This window comes from Eubalaena glacialis, chromosome 6 (genome assembly GCF_028564815.1).
Source record: "Eubalaena glacialis isolate mEubGla1 chromosome 6, mEubGla1.1.hap2.+ XY, whole genome shotgun sequence".
Classification (NCBI taxonomy): Eukaryota; Metazoa; Chordata; class Mammalia; order Artiodactyla; family Balaenidae; genus Eubalaena; species Eubalaena glacialis.
Genome location: NC_083721.1, coordinates 113,777,902 through 113,803,261, shown reverse-complemented (window position 1 = coordinate 113,803,261; position 25,360 = coordinate 113,777,902). Strand labels below are relative to the sequence as shown.

The 25,360-nt window shown below is 39.4% G+C and overlaps 1 protein-coding gene across 1 annotated transcript in view; it reads right to left on the bottom strand.

The window, feature by feature from the left end:
• The window catches only part of PLCH1 (phospholipase C eta 1), a 232,490-nt gene that overhangs the window by 195,445 nt on the left and 11,685 nt on the right, over positions 1 to 25,360 (bottom strand). The window contains exon 2 of the mRNA XM_061194551.1: positions 5,547 to 5,665. Coding sequence (XP_061050534.1) covers positions 5,547 to 5,625 — 79 coding nt within the window. The 5' untranslated portion in view covers positions 5,626 to 5,665. The remainder of the gene's footprint in view (positions 1 to 5,546; positions 5,666 to 25,360) is intronic.

Below are 25,360 nucleotides of genomic sequence, written 5' to 3'. Positions count from 1 at the left end.
GATGGGATTTAGATGAGTTTGAGATTAACCTTTTAAACTGGATTAGACCCTCAGTAACCAGAAGTAGCCAGAAAGTAATAGAATCTGCCCAAGATGTTGCAAAGAGTATTTTTTAAAGTAGTAATTGGTGAAAAATAAAACAATTTTGTTTATATGCTACACTAAGTTGAGAATGTTCAATAAACCAGTTTGGTCATCATGGAGAAAGACCAAAAAAAAAAGGAACTTTGGATTTTGATATAAATAGCATTTCACTGAGACTTTCCTCGACAATTTTCTCTGTCTCCAAGGGATGAAGGAAGAACACATGTTCCCAAGAAGTTATAGAATAAGATTGTTTCATACTAGCTCACGTTAAAGTTTGTGTTCTAACTAGATATAAGTATCTACTTTTGTAAGGCCTGAATGGCTGGCTCTGATTTGTCTCGGGCAAGGGAAGAAGTACATAAATCAATTTGGTCAGTTAATTCACTGCAAATTCCCCAGCTGGCCTCTGTTTAAAAGTGGCCTGAGGAGGGGAAATGGAGAAACAAGCATTTCTTGAAATTTTACCACTTAGGAAGAAGTTTACAGGTCATTTGTCCTAAACTGAAGCATTTTGCTGACATGGAAACTTAGTCCCAAAGGGACAACTCATCCAAAGCAACCCAGAGGGAGGGTGGCCCCTGCAAGATGCCACACCTGGGACAGGCCTTGCTCCCTTTGCTGAGCCTTCCTGCCTCTGGCATGTTCACGAGATGCCCCTGAACATCACAGACCTGAAAGTATACCTGCCCTCTGTGCTTTCTGCCTGGCGGCCGTGGAGGGGGGAGGGGGAGACTTGAGTGTGGGGCTAAAGAGGAATCTTCTGGGCAAGGCTGCTTCCAGAATTAGTTCTATTATATCATTTAAATGACTCAAGTACATTCTCTCCCTTTAAGGCCTATCTATTTTTTTTTTTTATACTTTCTCTCAACTGTCTTTGAAATTTTTTCCATGCAGTGTTCCTCTAAGAGATAATACTTTTGATCTTAATGATGTTCACAATATCTTGACTATCATTGCATTAGCAGGAATTCTCTGTGCACTGGTATTTTTCTGGACCTAGAAGAGGATGTATATACAGTCATTGGCCGGAAAAGCTAGGCCTTGACTCAGTAAAGAAATGACACTCTGATAAAAAATCTAGTAATGCCCCAAACCGCTAAAGCAGGCAGGCTGCCAAAGTCATACCTTGCTAATAAACCAGCCTAAATTAATGAGAACCGAAATTCATGCCTGCATAATTTCATTCTCCTTTCATATTTACCGGGCCGGATCTGGTATTCTTCTTTTTTACAACGAGGATGGAATTCCAGTGAGAACTTCTCCACTCTTCTTCTTTGAGTATAATGACGTTTGTCCTGAAAGCTTGTCAGTCCTAGCTCCTGGTCTCTCCATGTTTGGGAGGGACTCAAGAATAACCCTACACACACACACACACACACACACACACACACACAAATCCTAAAGGGAAATGCAGCTTTTTGCCAGTGCAAAGGTAACTACAAAGTTTACAATCAAACAAGAATCTTACTCCTCTTCACTGCCATCTTGTCAGCCCTCTCTTCCCATGTTCTGGCCTGTAGGACACTCCCGTTCACCACACATCCTGTTTGACTACACAGAGACCACAACGTTGCTACTAGAAGGGAACTTTGGAATCTGGAAAAACCCTCATTTTAGAAATAGAGAAACTGAGGGTCACCTAGGTGACAAAGGCTACACAAGTGATTCATAAAAATGGAGCTAGAACTAGTCTCTGGGTTCCAATTCAAGCCTACTTTCTTTTACAAACTGGCAGTCCAGTTTCTGTCCTACATCACCAATTAGGCCTCTGGCCAGGAAGGGGAGGCTGGCTAAAAACTAATTATTTAATTACCTAAATTAATTAGTTTGATTAGAAGTTTGTTGTGAGGCAAAGTCAAAGTACATATAAGGCACTTTTTAAAAAGACATACTACATAAATATTTAATAACAGAACTATCCTTAATTTTATCCCTTGTACACTCATAATTCAATTCAAAACCTTTCTAGTCTAGATTTGTCTTGGTCATTCAGAAACATTCATATAACAACATGAGAGCAACAGAAATAAATTTCAATATAGTAAGTAGGGGTGATACCATATAACTTACAGGAAAGCAACATCACAATTTTTTCCAACCTCAAATTTTTCCAACATCACAATTATAACTAGCAATGCATGAAAACAAAAATTAAGTCACCTCCAAGTAGGAACTCAAATGTTTGAAAAAAGCTTATGTGCATTAGAAATTGGATATATATAAATTGTAAATACAATGATAACAGGTTTAAGAATATGTGTCCCAGGTCAGAAAAAAATGCTGCAATTCACGACAGCCAAGAGAAAGAGCTGAGGGCACAGGTAATTTTCAAATAAAAATAATTCATGAAAATATAAGCCATTAAACAAGGTTCATACTACACAAATTATTCTTTGCCCAAGTTTTTTCTCTATATCAAACATGTTAAAACAAAAGCCAACTAGAGAAAACCTCTGGCAATTGGCTTCTTTGATAGGCTCAAAATCCCTTTGGATTCAAGATTCCCTAAAAATCTGGGCAAAGGCCAGACAAGTGGGAAATACAAAAACAGTTCATCATAATGCCTACCAGGGGTCCTCTCCTCACTGACACGGAATTAAGTCAATTCAACCAGTTCATTTCTGTTGCCTAGTACCCACCTTTACCTACCTTTTCCAGGTATTCCATTCCTACATCAGGATTGTTGCGAAGATGAGAGGATATAAACCACCGGATAGAAACACAATTAGTGTTACTCTTTGGGTTGTGGGATTGTGGGTAATTTTCTACATTGTTTCCAATGAGAACCTACCTCCTCTACACTCAGAAAGGGAGGCTATGAACCTGCTTTATGAACTGTGAAACAATATACAAGTGTTACATTTGTATTTTTACTTTTATTGACCCCCTACTGCCCACCTAGGCCTCATTTTAAGGTGGTTCTTTTCTCCTGGGAATACTGCTTAAGTCTGGCTAGCACAATTTGCACATCTGAGTCTGCATATTCTAAAAGTCTATTATCTTGCAGAGGAAATGGTTCTTTTCTGTTTATAATGGAAGGGGTTTTGTTTCTTTTTGTTTGGCTTGATTTGGTTATGTAAGGAGAGTTACCAGCAGACCAGGAGAAGCCCCTCTAAAAGAAATCTGACCTTTCTGACTCAACATGTCCTGTCCCCTATCTTTCCTCAGAAATGCTCAGAAATCATCTACAAAGATGTTATCCCTAGTGCTCCCTTGGTTTAAAATATACCAAGACTCCTCACAATCCTCCATAAAGTTAAATAAATTCCTGTCTTCACAGACATTACTTTTCTGCAGAAGTAAATACAGTGGAAGAGCAGAGGCATCATTCTTTCCTGAATTACATATCCTTTGGCATAGAGATCCAAAATGATATTTTAACTATCAGAAATACTTAAAGCTACTGCTTTATTATAAATGAACAGAATCATAATTCTAACTGGCTTTAGTTCTTTTAATCTTGGGAAGATTTGATATCTCTAAATCTTCTCAAATGAGTAATTCTTCAACGTAAGTAACCAATTCATATTTTAAGTATTCTACTGCCCTCTTGTGAATCTCATGTTCAGAGACAAGACAGCTCACAAAATACATGCAGCAACTGTAATTCTCAGAAATACTTCAATGGAACCTCAGAGACTAGAACTAGAAAAAACCTAAAAAATCATCGAGACCAGCACACTCATTTCACAGAGGAGAAAACTGAGATCCTGAAGGATTATATAACTTGGTCAAGATCAGACATGGCTAGTTAATAGCAGAGCGAATACTGTTGAATAGAACTTAAACCTCTCAGAGTGTTAATTTTTCTATTAAAATGGAGATGCAGCCTGGAAAAAAAAATAGTGGGGTTTTGGAGTTAAGCAGATACGAGTTTGATTTTAGATCACCACTTCAACAACCTCCCCAAACCTCTGTTTCCCCACCCATAAAATGGGATGAATAATAACTATCGCAAAGGTGTTGAAAGGATTCAGTAGGATCATGTTCCTCAAGCCCTCAGCAAAACTATCAGCAATACAGTAATTCACTAAGTGGTAACACAGCTGTAACAATACATAGGAAATTGTTTTTAAGTTGTTATAGCCTTTGAGATCTCTGGACAAAGGTATTCTAAAATAATGAATGAATAAAATCTGAACTTTTTCAAAATTGGCACAAAACTTGGAAAAAATAAAGCTAATTTTTCTAACTCCTGTGTTTCTTTATCATATTTATTCTTTTTTTTTTTTTTTTAATACAAGTAAATTTGTAACAGAAAGCACCACACAGCAAACACTGTGTGAGAGATGAAGCAACCAACAGGGTCCTTAGATGAGGTTCACAGGGAAACAAAGCAGAACTCAGTGCCAGCGTGTTAAGTCACCATATCTTAGTCTCCTTTGCTAAGAGGCTGTCGCCACTGCAATGCCAAGAGAGCCAGCCTGGAAGGGTAGAGGCTAGAATTTTAGATCTGACCTTGCTAATAACTGGCTATGCCAACCTGGGCTGGTCATTTCATCTCTGCTTCCCTTTCTTGACCTGTAAATGAAGGCATCCTCTACGGAGTAAAGTCCGATAGTGAGGTGGCATAATGAACGTGAAAAAACATTGTAAAATGTGCTTTAACAAAGTAAGTAGGGTTAAGTTTGTTGTCTTAAACTTAATCTAAAGCAATAAAAAAACAGTAAGTCTGCACTAAATTGGGGAAGAAAAACCAAACTAAGAAAGTTGAAGGCAGCTTAGATCAAGGATTCTGTTCAGCAGCACTCCACTTCTCAGGAAATCTCTCTCTTCCCTCTACAATTCCACCAGCTCTTAATGGAGATTACTCCAAAACTTCTGCCAACACATGAATCTCCGACTCTTAAGTAAATTTCACTCAAGGGCATCCTGATATCAGGATTGACAGAGCTTATCCCTGGCTGTATATCACAAAACAAATATGCCAGCAGGGTAAAGGCAATTCACCTTAGTTTGCCATGAAAATGACTAACGTTGATTATTCTCTCTGATTTACAGCTGCAGTCATCCACCCTGATAGTTATGGTTAAGTGCCCTCACCTGCTCTGTTTTTATATGGAGCCTGATAGAAGGCACACACCATGCTGGTTATAAGCCCTGATTGATGATCCACCGATATTAACCGAGCACTACCTATGGGTCTAGCTCCCCAAATTTCAAACATCGGAAAGGGATATTACTGGAGTTGACAGTGTAGTAGAAGAGGAAAGGCACCGACATAAACTAACCTGAGAGGTAGAAAGTAACGATGCCGTTATGGTTGCTGAGGTGCGGCACACAGCTTGCAACTCTGCGGAATGAGTCCAGTGGGGATTCTTGGGTAATTTTTCATCAACAAGTTAACTCAAGCTCTTGGTTCAACCCAACAATCATACCACATTTGCATCCAGAGTGCTGGAATAAAAGTGCTCTCAGAAACAAAAGATCCGCCTACGGGAGTAGAAAAGGCAACTCACCGTGAAACAGACTGTTGTCCACCAGAAAATGCCTGCGGTACTGCACACAGCTCCTTTTCTCCAAGTTCCAGTAACTCATTGTCAGAAGATTTCTGGCACAGCATCAAAACCAAATTGCTCTGTCAAGGGAAACGGAAGGAGACGAAAATGAAGAAGGCGGAAGCCACACGCTCACGCTGGCCGCCTGACGCCGTTAGTCCCCGGGCATCAGCGGGCAGCACGCAGGCCTCACGCCTTCTCCACGTGGGGAGCTGGAATGCCCCAGGCCCCAAGAAATTCCCCACAAGTCTTCCCACTGGATAGAAGGTCACTTAACATACCACGACAGGAGCTTTTTCTAATAGCACCTTGCGGGGCTCAAAGTTACCGCCGTCCTGGGGGGGGAAAAATCAATCCACCAACGGAGAACAAGTTTCAGAACTGGTTTATGTGCTCCAGGCTTCGCCCACACTCAGCCAGGATTCAAACCAGTCAATACTGGTAGCTTTTCAGGAAATCTCAGTTGCAGGCGGGGAGGGGACTAACAGGAGGGTGACTGTCATTCCCAGTTTCCGACTTTTGTGTCAGCACCAGTCTGGTGGACGGCATACCTGATCAATCCAGGGAAATCTTAGAAATTATAATGGCGTCCATGTAGCCATGGGCCAGGCAAACACAGTAACAAAGGCTGCCTCTCTCCTTTGGACTCACTATGGGTGTCCATTTAGGGTCCCTAGGGCCTGCCTCTGCCCCCTGTAACCAGAGCCGGGTGAACAAGCAGCGGGCCTGCTCCTCCAGAAGGCTTGCCCCTCCACGGACAGAGAAACACAGTGCTAACCAGAGCAAGGACTTGAAAGGCAGAGATGCCAGCTGATGAATTAGACTCCTCCAAAAGCTGGTGTGCATAACCCCAAACAAGGCTCCCTTTGTTCACAGGATTTGGCTAAAGCAACTTTTCAGAATTCCATCTTCTTTTCTGGTCACAGAATAAAGCCAGGCAAAACCAAGCAAGGCTGGCATGAAGGAAAATCCACAGGTGGGAAACAATTTGTCTATCTGTCCTATTAAAGCAATCTAGACTTTTGTAAAGGCACTCCAGGATGGAGTCAGTACTGAAAAAAATAAATGATCAGAGCTGTGCCTATTCATTAATGGAACCAAAATTGGTGTAGGTTCCTAAAGCTTTTGCCAGAGCTTCTCCTTGGGTCCCGAAGCCTCATGCTTCCTCCCTCCCCTAACTGTAACCTATCCTACCTTTTCTCGGGCTCCAGGAGACCTGGCTCCCCCTTCTTCTTACCCCACCCCCACCTGGCTAAATCTGGCTGCTTCTCCCACTCCCTCGGGCTGAGGGTGAGTCCCATCACGCCAAGATACAATCACTCACGGAACCAGCTGTAAAATAAGATAGAAAACAGGTGATTATGGAGACAACCCTCCCTGCCCCCTCCCCACCCAGTACTCCATACTACAAGGATTTCTTTCAAAAAGTATTTTAGTTATACAGTTAGATATGCTCAGTTTTAAAAAACTCAATACTGAAACTCGAAAAAAATTTTTTCATTGAAAATCCCCTCTTCCCTCATTTCATGTCTCTCTCCTGGAATGACCACTTTTGCTTGGTGTGAATCATTCCAGTCTTTTTTATGCATTTATTTATACATATATTCATGTATTTGATTTTGAAGACATGTTTTTTAATAAGAATACCTTTTTTCAAGAATTGGAAATAATTTTCAGTAATATCAGTAGTAACTATTTCCTACAAAAGTATATTCATGATTTATATTAGACATATTTTACAAAAAAAGAAGTATTTTAGGTTACACAGAATTAAGGAGAGCTGTCTGTATTCATGCTAACTTTTCCTTACTAACTTGATCTTATGGTTTCATGTGTCATTCTTTTTTTTTAAACATCTTTACTGGAGTATAATTGTTTTACAATGTTATGTTAGTTTCTGCTGTATAACAAAGTGAATCAGCTATATGTATACATATATCCCCATATCCCCTCCCTCTCGTGTCTCCCTCCCAGCCTCCTATCCCACCCCTCTAGGTGGTCACAAAGCACCAGCTGATCTCCCTGTGCTATGCAGGTGCTTCCCACTAGCTGTCTATTTTACATTTGGTAGTATACATATGTCATTGTTACTCTCTCAGTTCGTCCCAGCTTACCCTTCCCCCTCCCCGTGTCCTCAAGTCCATTCTCTACGTCTGCTTCTTTATTCCTGTCCTGCCCCTAGGTTCATCAGAACCACTTTTTTTTTTTTAGATTCCATATATATGTGTTAGCATACGGTATTTGTTTTTCTCTTTCTGACTTACTTCACTCTGTATGACAGACTCTAGGTCCATCCACCTTACTACAAATAACCCAATTTCGTTTCTTTTTATGGCTGAGTAATATTCCATTGTATATATGTGCCACATCTTTATCCAATCATCTGTTGATGGACACAGGTTGCTTCTCATGTGTCATTCTTTATTTTGCCCTCTCTGTTCATTCTCAATCCAAGGAAGAGGGTCAGTGGAATCAGAACATGAAAGAATAAGGTGCTTTTGTGTATTGTTAACAAAACACAAGCACATACTTGGCTCTCATTTGGCCCTTCCTTTTAACCAGATGAAAGGAGAGAAGAGGATGTTAGAGTCAGTGACTCACCCATGCTGCTAGGAAAAAGCAGCAGTGGGACTTGAAATCGTACCTTTGGAATGCAAACTCTGCTGGGTAGGTGTTTTTAAGAAGAGGGGACTCAGTTTAAATGGTTGAACTAGAACACAAAGGTATAAGTCATTGAACCCTATGGTCTCCAGGCTGTGTGCCCCCTATTTTGGTTAATCACTGGCATGTCTTACCTCCCCTGGCATCTGTTTGCTGCTGAAGGGCAGACAGTAAGCCACCCCTGAGTGCCAGACCTGAGCTGTGCACACACTACAGGCCCTCGGTAAACATCAGTGACGCCCTCGTTCTATGCCCCATTTCCTGGATTCCCTCCAGTCTGAGACTGAAGGAAGGAAGTGCCCACTCTGGCCTCCAGAATCACAGCAAATGATTTCAAAATTGAGAGATAACTGGAGGTGGAGGTAATGAATGGAGTCAGTAGGGCTGAGGCAGGGGAAGAGACAGCTGTGCAATAAAGCCAATCTCAGCCACAACCAGATTTAGATAAACCAGGGGCCCAGCACTCACTAAGGGGAAGCAACTGAAAGGGACCTTAGAAACGAGCTCAGCCAAACCTCACATGGTGTAGCCAGAAGGAAACTGAGGCCCAGAAAGTAGGTGTAACTTGCAAGATAGCACTGCTAGCTAGCTATTCGAGAAAGCTGGCAGGAACCCCAGGCTCAGCAGTACCAAAGCAGAGATCTTTTGAGTGTTTCATGATCCCATTTTTGTGAACATAATGGGTGAAAATATCTACTAAAATATACTTTCATTGATTTAATATTTGCTATTTAATATATGTTACATTTGGAACTCTTTATAAAACATACAGATCCCCAATCCTTGTAAAAAATTAATAACTGACAGTGACTAAGGAACATCGGGTAGAGAAACAACTCATTATTAAGACTAGTTTCAGAGCCTGAAGGGGTTAGCGCACCACAGCTAGCCGGGAGGGAGTCCGGGAAAAGGTCTCGAGCTGCCGAACAGGCAAGAGACTTTTTCTTGCCTCTTTGTTTCCGAGGTGCACGAGGAGAGGGGATTCAGAGCGCCGCCTAAACGAGCTCCAGAGACAGGCGCGAGCCGCAGCTATCAGCGCGGACCCAAAAGACGGGCATGAAACGCTAAGGCTGCTGCTACCGCCACCAAGAATCCTGTGTGCGAGCACAGTTCACTCTCCACACCTCCCCTCCCGGGAGCCTGTGCAGCCCGCCACTGCCAGGGTCCCGTGATCCAGGGACAACTTCCCCGGGAGAGCGCACGGCGCGCCTCAGGCTGCTGCAATGTCACGCCAGCCTCTGCCGCCGCAGGCTCGCCCCGCATCCGTACCCCTCCCTCCCCCCGGCCTGAGTGAGCCAGAGCCCCCGAATCAGCTGCTCCTTTAACCCCATCCTGTCTGAGTGAAGAACACACGCCCTCAGGCGACCTACACGCAGAGGCGGGGCCAAATCCAAAGCTGAACCCCGGGAGCTGTGCGAACAAAGAAGAGAAAGGGAAATTTCTCCCAGCAGCCTCAGGAGCAGCGGATTAAAGCTCCACAAACAACTTGATGTACCTGCATCTGTGGAACACCTGAATAGACAACGAATCACCCCAAATTGAGGAGGTGGACTTTGGGAGCAAGATATATTATTTTTTTCCCTTTTCCTCTTTTTGTGAGTGTATATGTGTATGCTTCTGGGTGAGATTTTGTCTGTATAGCTTTGCTTTCACCATTTGTCCTAGGGTTCTGTCCATCCGTTTTTTTGTTTTTTTTTTTACTTTAAAATTTTTTTCTTTTTTTCTTAATGATTATTTTTTATTTTTTATTTTAATAACTTTATTTTATTTTATCCTCTTTGCTTTTTTCCTTCTATTTTTTCTCCCTTTTATTCTGAGCCATGTGGATGAAAGGCTCTTGGTGCTCCAGCCAGGCATCAGGGCTGTGCCTCTGAGGTGGGAGAGCCAACTTCAGGACACTGGTCCACAAGAGACCTCCCAGCTCCACGTAATACCAAACGATGAAAATCTCCCAGAGATCTCCATCTCGCACCAAGACCCAGCTTCACTCAACGACCAGCAAGCTACAGTGCGGGACACCCTATGCCAAACAACTAGCAAGACAGGAACACAGCCCCATCCATTAGCAGAGAGGCTGCCTAAAATCATAGTAAGGCCACAGACACCCCAAAACACACCATCAGACGTGGACCTGCCCACAAGAAAGACAAGATCCAGCCTCATCCACCAGAACACAGGCACTAGTTCCCTCCACCAGGAAGCCTACACAACCCACTGAACCAACCTTAGCCACTGGGGACAGATACCAAAAACAACAGGAACTACGAACCTGCAGCCTATGAAAAGGAGACCCCAAACACAGTAAGATAAGCAAAATGAGAAGACAGAAAAACACACAGCAGATGAAGGAGCAAGGTAAAGACGCACCTGACCTAACAAATGAAGAGGAAATAGGCAGTCTACCTGAAAAAGAATTCAGAATAATGATAGTAAAGATGATCCAAAATCTTGGAAATAGAATAGACAAAATGCAAGAAACATTTAACAAGGACCTAGAAGAACTAAAGAGGAACCAAGCAATGATGAAAAACACAATAAATGAAATTAAAAATACTCTAGATGGGATCAATAGCAGAATAACTGAGGCAGAAGAACGGATAAGTGACCTGGAAGATAAAATAGTGGAAATAACTACTGCAGAGCAGAATAAAGAAAAAAGAATGAAAAGAACTGAAGACAGTCTCAGAGACCTCTGGGACAACATTAAATGCACCAACATTCAAATTATAGGGGTCCCAGAAGAAGAAGAGAAAAAGAAAGGGACTGAGAAAATATTTGAAGAGATTATAGTTGAAAACTTCCCTAATATGGGAAAGGAAATAGTTAATCAAGTCCTGGAAGCACAGAGAGTCCCATACAGGATAAATCCAAGGAGAAACACGCCAAGACACATATTAATCAAACTATCAAAAATTAAATATAAAGAAAACATATTAAAGGCAGCAAGGGAAAAACAACAAATAACACACAAGAGAATAGCCATAAGGTTAACAGCTGATCTTTCAACAGAAACTCTGCAAGCCAGAAGGGAGTGGCAGAACATATTTAAAGTGATGAAAGAGAAAAACCTACAACCAAGATTACTCTACCCAGCAAGGATCTCATTCAGATTTGATGGAGAAATTAAAACCTTTACAGACAAGCAAAAGCTGAGAGAGTTCAGCACCACCAAACCAGCTTTACAACAAATGCTAAAGGAACTTCTCTAGGCAAGAAACACAAGAGAAGGAAAACACCTACAATAACAAACCCAAAACATTTAAGAAAATGGGAATAGGAACATACATATCGATAATTACCTTAAATGTAAATGGATTAAATGCTCCCACCAAAAGACACAGACTGGCTGAATGGATACAAAAACAAGACCCATATATATGCTGTCTACAAGAGACCCACTTCAGACCTAGAGACACACACAGACTGAAAGTGAGGGGATGGAAAAAGATATTCCATGCAAATGGAAATCAAAAGAAAGCTGGAGTAGCAATTCTCATATCAGACAAAATAGACTTTAAAATAAAGACTATTACAAGAGACAAAGAAGGACACTATATAATGATCAAGGGATCGATTCAAGAAGAAGATATAACAATTGTAAATATTTATGCATCCAACACAGGAGCACCTCAATACATAAGGCAAATACTAACAGCCATAAAAGGGGAAATCGACAGTAACACAATCATAGTAGGGAACTTTAACACCCCACTTTCACCAATGGACAGATCATCCAAAATGAAAATAAATAAGGAAACACAAGCTTTAAATGATACATTAAACAAGATGGACTTAATTGATATTTATAGGACATTCCACCCAAAAACAACAGAATACACATTTTTCTCAAGTGCTCATGGAACATTCTCCAGGATAGATCATATCTTGGGTCACAAATCAAGCCTTGGTAAATTTAAGAAAATTGAAATCGTATCAAGTATCTTTTCCGACCACAACGCTATGAGACTAGATATCAATTACAGGAAAAGATCTGTAAAAAATACAAACACATGGAGGCTACACAATACACTACTTAATAACGAAGTGATCACTGAAGACATCAAAGGGGAAAACAAAAAATACCTAGAAACAAATGACAATGGAGACACGACAACCCAAAACCTATGGGATGCAGCAAAAGCAGTTCTAAAAGGGAAGTTTATAGCAATACAAGCCTACCTCAAGAAACAGGAAACATCTCGAATAAACAACCTAACCTTGCACCTAAAGCAATTAGAGAAAGAAGAACAAAAAAACCCTAAAGTTAGCAGAAGGAAAGAAATCATAAAGATCAGATCAGAAATAAATGAAAAAGAAATGAAGGAAACAATAGCAAAGATCAATAAAACTAAAAGCTGGTTCTTTGAGAAGATAAACAAAATTGATAAACCATTAGCCAGACTCATCAAGAGAAAAAGGGAGAAGACTCAAATCAATAGAATTAGAAATGAAAAAGGAGAAGTAACAACTGACACTGCAGAAATACAAACGATCATGAGAGATTACTACAAGCAACTCTATGCCAATAAAATGGACAACCTGGAAGAAATGGACAAATTCTTAGAAATGCACAACCTGCCGAGACTGAACCAGGAAGAAATAGAAAATATGAACAGACCAATCACAAGCACTGAAATTGAAACTGTGATTAAAAATCTTCCAACAAACAAAAGCCCAGGACCAGATGGCTTCACAGGCAAATTCTATCAAACATTTAGAGAACAGCTAACACCTGTCCTTCTCAAACTCTTCCAAAATATTGCAGAGGGAGGAACACTCCCCAACTCATTCTACAAGGCCACCATCACCCTGATACCAAAACCAGACAAAGATGTCACAAAGAAAGAAAACTACAGGCCAATATCACTGATGAACATAGATGCAAAAATCCTCAACAAAATACTAGCAAACAGAATCCAACAGCACATTAAAAGGATCATACACCATGATCAAGTGGGGTTTATTCCAGGAATGCAAGGATTCTTCAATATATGCAAGTCAATCAATGTGATACACCTTATTAACAAATTGAAGGAGAAAAACCATATGATCATCTCAATAGATGCAGAGAAAGCTTTCGACAAAATTCAACAGCTATTTATGATAAAAGCCCTGCAGAAAGTAGGCATAGAGGGAACTTTCCTCAACAAAATAAAGGCCATATATGACAAACCCACAGCCAACATCGTCCTCAATGGTGAAAAACTGAAACCATTTCCACTAAGATCAGGAACAAGACAAGGTTGCCCACTCTCACCACTATTATTCAACATAGTTTTGGAAGTTTTAGCCACAGCAATCAGAGAAGAAAAAGAAATAAAAGGAATCCAAATTGGAAAAGAAGCAAAGCTGTCACTGTTTGCAGATGACATGATACTATACATAAAGAATCCTAAAGATGCTACCAGAAAACTACTAGAGCTAATCAATGAATTTGGTAAAGTAGCAGGATACAAAATTAATGCACAGAAATCTCTTGCATTCCTATACACTAACGATGAAAAATCTGAAAGTGAAATTAAGAAAACACTCCCGTTTACCATTGCAACAAAAAGAATAAAATATCTAGGAATAAACCTACCTAAGGAGACAAAAGACCTGTATGCAGAAAATTATAAGACACTGATGAAAGAACTTAAAGATGATACAAATAGATGGAGAGATATACCATGTTCTTGGATTGGAAGAATCAACATTGTGAAAATGACTCTACTACCCAAAGCAATCTACAGATTCAATGCAATCCCTATTAAACTACCAATGGCATTTTTCACAGAACTAGAACAAAAAATTTCACAATTTGTATGGAAACACAAAAGACCCTGAATAGCCAAAGCAATCTTGAGAACGAAAAATGGAGCTGGAGGAATCAGGCTCCCTGACTTCAGACTATACTACAAAGCTACAGTAATCAAGACAGTATGGTACTGGCACAAAAACAGAAACATAGATCAATGGAACAGGATAGAAAGCCCAGAGATTAACCCACGCACATATGGTCACCTTATCTTTGATAAAGGAGGCAAGCATATACAGTGGACAAAAGACAGCCTCTTCAAAAAGTGGTGCTGGGAAAACTGGACAGGTACATGTAAAAGTATGAAATTAGAACACTCCCTAACACCATACACAAAAATAAACTCAAAATGGATTAAAGACCTAAATGTAAGGCCAGACACTATCAAACTCTTAGAGGAAAACATAGGCAGAACACTTTATGACATAAATCACAGCAAGATCCTTTTTGACCCAGGTCCTAGAGAAATGGAAATAAAAACACAAATAAACAAATGGGACCTAATGAAACTTAAAAGCTTTTGCACAGCAAAGGAAACCATAAACAAGACCAAAAGGCAACCCTCAGAATGGGAGAAAATATTTGCAAATGAAGCAACTGACAAAGGATTAATCTCCAAGATTTACAAGCAGCTCGATAACAAAAAAACAAACCCAATCCAAAAATGGGCAGAAGACCTAAATAGACATTTCTTCAAAGAAGATATAGATTGCCAACAGACACATGAAAGAATGCTCAACATCATTAATCATTAGAGAAATGCAAATCAAAACTACAATGAGATATCATCTCACACCGTCAGAATGGCCATCAGCAAAAAATCTAGAAACAATAAATGCTGGAGAGGGTGTGGAGGAAAGGGAACACTCTTGCACTGTTGGTGGGAATGTAAATTGATACAGTCACTATGGAGAACAGTATGGAGGTTCCTTAAAAAACTACAAATAGAACTACCATACGACCCAGCAATCCCACTACTGGGCATATACCCTAAGAAAACCATAATTCAAAAAGAGTCATGTACCAAAATGCTCACTGCAGCTCTATTTACAATAGCCAGGACACGGAAGCAACCTAAATGTCCATCATCGGATGAATGGATAAAGAAGATGTGGCACATATATACAATGGAATATTACTCAGCCATAAAAAGAAACAAAATGGAGTTATTTGCAGTGAGGTGGATGGAGTTAGAGTCTGTCATACAGAGTGAAGTAAGTCAGAAAGAGAAAAACAAATACAGTATGCTAACACATATATATGGAATCTAAGGGGGAAAAAAAAAAGGTCATGAAGAACCTAGTGGCAAGACGGGAATAAAGACACAGACCTACTAGAGAATGGACTTGAGGATATGGGGGGGGGAAGGGTAAGATGTGACAAAGTGAGAGAGTGGCATGGACATATATACACTACCAAAAGTAAAATAGATAGCTAGTGGGAAGCAACCGCATAGCACAGGGAGATCAGCTCTGTGCTTTGTGACCACCTAGAGGGGTGGGATAGGGAGGGTGGCAGGGAGGGAGATGCAAGAGGGAAGAGATATGGAAACATAGGTATATGTATAACTGATTCACTTTGTTATAAAGCAGAAACTAACACACCATTGTAAAGCAATTATACTCCAATAAAGATGTTTAAAAAAAAAAAAAAAGACTAGTTTCAAATTCTGCCTTCAGAACAAGGTTAATATGAAATTTTTTCGTGGAGGGTAAAGTTATAGGAAATGCTATGTGTATGTATTTTATTTATCTTTAACAATTTCTTCTTATTCATTTTTAGAACTTGAAACATGCAGAAAAGCTAAAAAAAAGAAAAAAAAAAAACTTCTATAGTGATATCACTTATCACCCAAAGACAACTACCATGGATACTGTGGTCTTTTTTTTAAACAAACTAGATCCTATTGATTTGAAGCCTTTTTTTTTTTTTTTCACATAACTTACTAATATATTACAACATTCTAGCCATATCAATAAACATACTTCTACAGAATACATGTGATTTGAAAAAGAAATTGTAATCAGCTCTACTCAAAACCTCCAAACTCCAAAAACTCTAAAGCAGCAACAAGAAATAAAAGAAGCCAAGCAAGCATGCAGAGAAGATTCATCAGATGAACTAAAAATATCTAAAAAGTTGTAATGTTCCTAAGCCCATTTTTTTAAAATTTATTTATTTTATTTATTTTTGACTGTGTTGGGTCCTCGTTGCTGCGCATGGGCTTTCTTCTAGTTGCGAGAGCGGGGACCACGCCTTGCCGCGGTGCGTGGGTCCCTCACTACGGTGGTCTCTCCCACCGCGGAGCACGGGCTCCAGGCACGCGGGCTCAGCAGCTGTGGCTCGCCGGCTCCAGAGCACAGGCTCAGCAGCTGTGGCGCACGGGCCTAGCCGCTCCGCAGCATGTGGGATCTTCCCAGACCAGGGCCCGAACCCTTGTCCCCTGCATTGGCAGGCGAACTCTCAACCACTGCGCCACCAAGGAAGCCCCCCTAAGCCCATTTTGTAAGCGATTAGTAACTTTTATAATCATTCCACATTTCTTTTTGCCATTTTTTTCTATAGATACATGACCAAAGTTGCCAGTGTCAAACTACAGGCCAGACGTAAACCTGTGGCAGCAGGACACCATGAAGAAAGAAAATATTAGAAATTCGAGGACACTTTTCACTAAGAAAAGCAGGAACGATTTTGATTAATAAGCATTTGTCAATGAGTTTAAAACTCCACAAAGGAAAGAGAAATCCTTCACAGCAACACCCACTCATTTTAACTAAAGCCCCTTAAGAAAAAGCACACAGTGGCAGCCACCTACTGGTTGTCCCCCTGCTTCCTCTGGTTTTCCTCTAGGAAACACCTTCTCCCACTTTCTTTCCATGAGACTTAGCTGGTGTCAGCTCCATCCCAATTCAGGTGGGGACGTGGCTTAGGTCTGACAAAGCTGAGCACTGCCTCCCCCAGGCCATACTAGTACAGATGGTGCACATGGCCCACCTAATTCGGACCACTGAGAGTCAGGCATGGATGTCTGTCTGAACTGTTGGAGAAAAGAAACTTTTTCTATTGGACTCAAGGTTGTGAGGCTGTGAAGTTGTGAAGCCTAGAAACTTAGAACTCCTGGCAGCCATCTTGTTACTACAAGAGAAGAAAAAAATCTGTGTGAGACTGGATTCAACCCAGAGGAATGAAGATAAACTTGGTCCTACTGATATCATTTAAGGCACACCTGAAGCCAGATCTCTCCCTGTACTTTTTAGTTAAATGAGCCAGTACCTTCCCTTCCTTGCTTTGTTTAGTTTTGTTTAAGCCATATTGAGTTGGGTTTACTGTCACTTGCAACCAAAGAGTTCTGACTGATGAAGTGTGTCAGCAAAGCAGAGTAAAGAGAGCCCACTGGGCAGTCATGAGCTCTGTTTTTTGGTTTCATCTCTAACAGTTGACTCACTGGGGGAACTTGGGCCAGGTTTTTTAGCTGGTCCTCTGAGTTTCAAAATATGACTCCATATTTACTTGGGCTTTCCCTAGGGATATGCTGCATTCAAGTCCTTTGTTCTGGTAGTAAAGGATTCCCTCACACCCCTTGAAGGTGTATTTAAGCAGAGCAAACCCTGAAATCTTTTCTTCTTTAGAATTCTCTTAACTGTTTTTACATGTGAGGCAAATCTATATCACTGCTTTAACATGAGTTTTATGGAACACTACAAATCTGCTCAAGCCACTTGAATGGCTTAATAAAAAACAAACTATTCAAGTTCATATATGGAAATCAGAGTTCTAACAAAGGAAAAGGAGGAATAGGAGAATCTTAAAAGAGAACTTTGGGGAAGGGGGTATATATTCATATATGTGTATGTATGTGTGTATATATATATATATATATATATATATATATATATACACACACACATTTTTTTAAATTTATTTATTTTATTTATTTTTGGCTTTGTTGGGTCTTTGTTGCTGTGCGCAGGCTTTCTCTAGCTGCGGCAAGCGGGGGCTACTCTTCGTTGTGGTGCGCGGGCTTCTCACTGCGGTGGCTTCTCTTGTTGTGGAGCACGGGCTCTAGGTGTGCGGGTTTCAGTAGTCACACATTTTTTTTTTTAAGTACAGGGATTTGTTACTACATGCTGACTATCTCCACCTCTTCACCTACTGTGACTGCTACTACCACAGCCAATTCTTCTCCGGCACCCCTCTTCCATAAAAACCAACACTCCCACTCCCACTCCTTTATATTCTTTCTTTCTTAAAAATATTATTTGTAAATAATTCTATGGTTCATACAATATTTCCATTTATATCTTGCATTTAAAAAAAATGATCCTTACAATAGCCCTATAAGTCATGCATCATTAAGCATGAGTTCAAAGAGGCTAATAGGAAATAGTAGGTTGCAAATTCATGTCTTCTGACTCCAAATCCACTGTCCCAGTCCCAGGGCTACACTCTGTCCAGCCGTGTTTCCTCCCTGACACTCCCTTCCCTATGGAAAGAACCTAGAGTTGTATTACTCATAATATACAAGGTTAATTCTTCTCACCTCCACCACTCAATCCAACTCCACTATGGGTCAATGAAGGGGAAGAGCCAGAAGAAGGAGAAGAGATGACTAAATGAAACATTACTTATTCAAAATATACCTACCTTGTCCCTCCAGCCAGGAGACTTTGGAGTATACAGACTGGAGGGGATCCAAGCAAAGTGTCAGTTCTTTGAGAATCAAATGGTGGGAGGTTTCTTTGCAATGAAATTTGAGTGAGCTGTTTGGACCAAGCTCAGAAACACCAAGGCCAAATTTTCGAGCCAGAAATCATTGTGAAAACTATCTGAGGGGTTCAGGTGCTTTCCAAATTGCTAACAACAGGGAGGAAAGCTATAGCCAGAAATTAAAACAATGCATAAACTCACCCTGCTGTTGGAAAAGGAGTAACTGCTTCATGGGATGCAGTAAGGCATCAAGGGACAATGGGAAAATGTCTGACTGGATGTCAAGAGGCCAGAGTTGCAGCCCAGTCTGCCCTCTGACTAAACAGTGTCAGGTAAATCTCTTCAATCCCCTGTGCTCGGGCTGCCTCATCTTTGGAACAAAAGACGAGTGGTGGTGAATGAGACGCTCTCTCAGAGCTTCCAAACTTAATATTCTACATTAATAAGGACTATGGGTAATCCCTACCCCCGCCTAATATCCCCATCATTCAGCTGTAATTATAAATTAAAATAGCCCTGAGAAACCACAGAGTTAATTCTCATTAGTATACCCTTTAACTCATATGGAGAAGTGATTTCCTTCTTAAGCCTCGCTGAGAGACAAAAGACATAACTAATATGCTCTGACAGCAATATTCATAAAACAGGAAGTGCTTAGAAAAAGGAAGGCAGAGGGGAAAAGTCCCCAAACTGTGTCCTGCACCTCACAGCCTCTGACACAACACGTTTGGGAATTTCTGCACCAAGGTCTCTCTCTTGGTTGAGAATTCAAACTCAGTCCAGTTAAAAGCTAAGATTTCAAAGACAGCTGCTCTTCTCTCATTTCTCCACTAATTTTAAGACAAACAAATCAAGAGACTTACACAGCGCAGGGATGGGATGGGAGGGCCCATGGCTCCTGTCCCCTGGACCAGGCCTAGACTAACAGGTTCTAAAGCAGCTCAGATGCCTGGGTCAGAAGGCCCTGGTCAGAGGGGCCCCACTCCACTCCACAGATGGCAGGTCACTATCCTCCCCTCCCCCTTCATAAGCTCCTTCCCCCACTTCCCACAGGTTTCCAAGCACTGCCAAACTGGTTGTTAAAGGGCTCTGCAAACAGCCTAATTCCATAGCTAGCCCCCTCCCAGCTATGTACACACAGGGAAAGAAATAAAAGGGTACTTTGTTCATTTTTTAAGGCTCACAGGGGACACCACTAAACCCCAAGTTCCCCGTGTGTTTTCTTTAAGCGATCAAGAGCTGAAAATGCTCTGAGCTAAGTTGAGCAGTGAGATACAATCACCCTCCAAAGACACATGGATGCTTCATTTGAAAGGGCTGGTTTCAAGTATATAATAATATGTATCCAGTGCTTGAAAGAGTTCATACCTTTTGGTTCAGTAATTCAGCTGCTGGAAATATATCAAAAAGAAATCTTTAAAGATACAAAAATGTATACACAAAAAATATTCACTGCATCATTTTTTATGATGCAGAAAAATTAGAACACTAAATAGTCAGCTACTGGGGTAGCATTGACTGTAGGATAGATATTAACAATTGTGTTCTGCAAAAACTTTGTAAGTGAACATGGAAAATGCTCATGATATGATGCTATGTGAAAAAATAGGATACAGCATGGTATCAACCATCAAAAGCAGTATTGCATAGAATAATGGATCTTGATCTTAAGAAACAAAGTGCTTTTAATATTTTACCACTAAGTGTGATGTTTGCCATAGGTTATTTGTAAATATTCTTTATGTTAAGAAAACTGCCTCTATTCTGATTTTCTGAACAGCTTTTTGCATAATTTGATATTAAACATTATAAGACATTTTCTCTGCATCTACTTAGATCATAAGATATGTCTCCATTAATCTGTTAATATGAATTTTCTAATGTTAAATCAACCCTGCAATCCCAAGATAATACATTGTGAACAAATTGGATTTATCTTTTTAACACATTGCTAGATTTGGCCTGCTCAGGTTTTATGATTGTTACTTGTATATTTCTAAGTAAGTTTGGCCTATAATTTCCATTTCTCATATTGTTCTTGACAAGGTTTTATACTGAGGTTATCACAGCTTCAAAAAATGTGTTTCTATTCCCTGGAATGATTTATGCAAGTTTGAAATTATTTTTTCCTTGAGTGCTTGGTAGAACTTGCTCATAAACCCATCTAAACCTAGGCCTTCCTTTATGGAGAAATATTTGACTAATGGTTTATTTAATTTAAAAATTATAGAATTATTCAGCCTATTTTTTCTAATTTAGTTTTAATAAGTTATACTTGTCTAGAAAGGTATTCATTTCCTCTAAGCTTTCAAATGTTTTAGCATAATGTATTTCATAATTTTTTTTACTATCTACAACATCTGCTTTTCCACTCCTAATATTGTTTAGGAATATTGTGCCTCTCTCTTCTTCTTTTGAAATCGGCCTCACTAGCTGTTCATCAACATTACTAGCTTTTACCAAGAGCCACACTGTATCATTTTTGATCCTCTCCATTGAATAATATGGAATTATTATTATTTCCTTCCATCTATTTTCTCTGGGTCTATTTTGCATCTTTTTCTAACTCTTCAACTTCAACATCTAGCTAATTTTCAGGCTTTCTTCTTTTCTAATATAAGCATTTATACATGCTTTAGCTGCTTATCCCCACCCCAAGTCTTGACCCAAAATATTTTTGCTATCATTCAGTTAAAAATATGTTCTGATTTCCATTGCAACTTCTTTGATCCAAGGGTCATTTTGAAATATATTTCTATAATTATTCATAGTCATCTTTTGTTATCAGTTTCTAGCTTAACTGCACTGTGGTCACAGATCTGGTCTGGATGATACCAACCATTGTTCGCTGTTAAGACTTGCTTGATGACATAGTTTGAGGTCACTTTTTATAATGGTCTATCTGTGTTTGAAAATAATGTGTATTCTGCAGTTTTGAGATGCAATGACCTTCACATGTCTATCAGCTCAAACTTACTAACTGTATTGCTCATATCTTGTATGTGGTAGCTGACCTTTTCCCCTCTTTATCAAGTACTGATGAAGTATATTAAAATATCACTAGGAAGGGAATTCGCTGGTGGTCCAGTGGTTAGGATTCCATGCTGTCACTGCCGAGGGCCCAGGTTCAATCCCTGGTTGGGGAACTAAGATCCCACAAGCCACGCGGCATGGCAAAAAAAAAAAATCACTGGGAATATATGTTTCCCATTGTAGTTCTCTCAATTTTTGCGTAACATATGTTGAGACCATGCATTAGAGACCACGTTTTGTGTAATATATATTGAGACCACATTTAAACACCACAAAAGGTTTTTCTCTGATGAGTTCAAACTTTTGAACCAATATGACCTTCTTTTATATCTAAAAATGCTTTTGACATTTAAAGTCTATTTCATCTGATATCAATATTGCCAGCTTTTAGTTTTTGATGTTAATAGTGACAGCTTTTAGTTTGTAATCACCCATTTATCTTTTTCTATTATTTTACCTTCACCTTTCTGTACCCTTATGTTTTAGACATGTCTTTTATAAACAGCAAATAGCTGAATTTTCATTTTTCATGTAGTCTAACAATCTTTGGTTTCTTTATAGTTGCTAATACACTGGATTTTATTTCTACATCTTATTTTGTGTTTGCTACTAGTCGCCTATTCTATATTTCTTTTCTCAACTTTCTTGACTTCAGATTTAATAGTTTTCTCATTTCAGTTTTCCCTGTTAGAAAGCTATTCATTCATTCTTTTACTAAATTTTAGTGGTTGCCCTAGAAATTTTAACAGCTACACTTTACTTATCAAAGTATAAATTTAATCTGTAACTTTAACTTCCTCCCAAACTATACAGGAACTTTAGAAGATACGGACTCCTTCTGCTTCTCCAACTTATTTATGTCACTTATTTTACCTAGTTCCCACTGAAGACATGATTATTACTTTATACAGTCAATGTGTGTTTTACTTACAAATTTTCCTTTTCTTTGTTCTTCATTTTTTGTTTCTGAGACATTCCATCTGGTAATAATTTTCTTCTGCCTGAAATGTATCCTTTTTGTGAGGATCTGCTAGAATTCTAGGGTTTGTTGGGCGTTTGTTTGTTTGTTGGTTGGTTGGTTTTAAGTCTGAGAGTCTTTATTTTGTCTTTGCTTTTTAAAGATATTCTTAATGAAAACTGAATCCTAAGCTGATAGTTAATTTCTATCAGGGCATGAAATTTAATATTCTACTGTCTTCTGGCTTCTATTGTCACACCGTCAGGATAATTTGTCATGTCTTTGAAAATAAGCTGCCTCTTCTCTCTGACCTTGCTTAAGATCTCTTTATATTTTGTGTTCTGCAATTTAATTATATTTTGTCTGTGTGGATTTTTCCTTATCCTGAATGGAATTCAGATGACTTCATGAATATGGAAAGTGATGCTTTTTATCAGTCCTTGAGAATTGTCAGTCATTATCTCTTTAAATGTTGCCTCTTCCCATTTTCTCTCTTCTTGTGAAATTATAATTAAACTTACATTGAGTCTGAATTCTCTGTCTTCCACATTGATTAACCTTTATTTTGGGTTTTTCATTGTCTTGCCTCTCTGTTGCCATCTGAAAATTTTCTTCACATCTATCATTCAGTTGACAATTTCCCTGTTCAGCTTGGGTTAATCTGTTCACTGAGTTCTTTTCTTTTTTTTTTTTTTTCCCCAAGTTCTATAATATTTGGTTCTTTCTCAAATCAGCTTGGTTAGTCTTCAGAGTTTCTGGTTCTCAGCTTAAATCTTGTGTTTAGTGGTTTTTTTCAAACTATGAGATGCTCATTTTCCTTCTATTGGGTAGGACAAAAGGTTCATTCAGTTTTTTCCGTAAGATGGCTCCAGTAGCACTTAGTTGTCTTTAACTTCATTTGAAACAATTTTGTTAAATTGTATGTGATAGCTGTCATATCAGTGTGCGTTTAAAAAAAGACTTATCTAATAATTAGTGATGTTGAGCATCTTTTCATGTGCCTCTTGGCCATCTGTACGTCTTCCTTGGTGAAATGCCTATTTAGGTCTTCTGCCCATTTTTTAATTGGATTTTTTTTTGATATTGAGCTCCATGAGCTGTGTGTATATTTTGGAGATAAATCCTTTGTTGTTTCATTTGCAAATATTTTCTCCCATTCTGAGGGTTGTCTTTTTGTCTTGTTTATGGTTTCCTTTGCTGTGCAAAAGCTTTTAAGTTTAATTAAGTGCCATTTGTTTATTTTTGTTTTTATTTCCGTTACTCTAGGAGGTGGGTCAAAAAAGAAAGAAATGCAAATCAAAACTACAATGAGGTATCAACTCACACCAGTCAGAATGGCTATCATCAAAAAATCTAGAAACAATAAATGCTGGAAAGGGTGTGGGGAAAAGGGAACCCTCCTGCACCGTTTGTGGGAATGTAAATTGATACAACCACTATGGAAAACAGTATGGAGGTCCCTTAAAAAACTAAAAATAGAACTACCATATGACCCAGCAATCCCACTACTGGGCATATACCCTGAGAACACCATAATTCAAAAAGAGACATGTACCACAATGTTCACTGCAGCACTATTTACAATAGCCAGGACACGGAACCAAAATAAATGTCCATCGACAGATGAATGGATAAAGAAGATGTGGCACATATATACAATGGAATATTACACAGCCATAAAAAGAAACAAAATTGAGTTATTTGTAGTGAGGTGGATGGACCTAGAGTCTGTCACACAGAGTGAAGTAAGTCAAAAAGAGAAAAACAAATACAGTATGCTAACACATATATATGGAATCTAAAAAAAAAATGGTACTAATGAACCTAGTTGCAGGGCAGGAATAAAGATGTAGACAGAGAATGGACTTGAGGACATGGGGTGGGAGGGGGAAGCTGGGGCAAAGTGAGAGTAGCATCGACATATATACACTACTGAATGTAAAATAGTTAGCTAGTGGGAAGCAGCAGCATAGCACAGGGAGGTCAGCTCGGTGCTTTGCCATGACCTAGAGGGGTGGGATAGGGAGGACGGGAGGGAGGCTCAAGAAGGAGGGGCTATGGGGACATATGTATGCATATGGCTGATTCATTCCAGTGTACGACAGAAACTAACGCAGTATTGTGAAGCAATTATACTCCAATAAAGATCTATTAAAAAATAAAAATAAAAAAATTTTAAAAGGCATCAAAATTGGTGAATTTTTTATAGCCATTTTAATATTGGAGATGGAAGAAAAAAAGCAACATTTTCCGTACATTATGCTTTATTATTTCAAGAAAGGTAAAAATGCAACTGAAACGCACAAAAAGATTTGTGCAGTGTATGGAAAAGGTGCTGTGACTGATCAAATATGTCAAAAGTGGTTTGTGAAGTTTCGTGCTGGAGATTTCTCGCTGAACAATGCTCCATGGTCGGGTAGACCAGTTGAAGTTGATAGTGATCAAATCGAGACATTAATTGAGATCAACGTTATACCACGAGGGAGACAGCTGACATACTCAAACTATCCAAATCAAGCATTGAAAATCATTTGCACCAGCTTGGTTATGTTCATCGTTTTGATGTTTGGGTTCCACGTAAGTTAAGCGAAAAAAACCTTCTTGACCGTATTTCCTCAT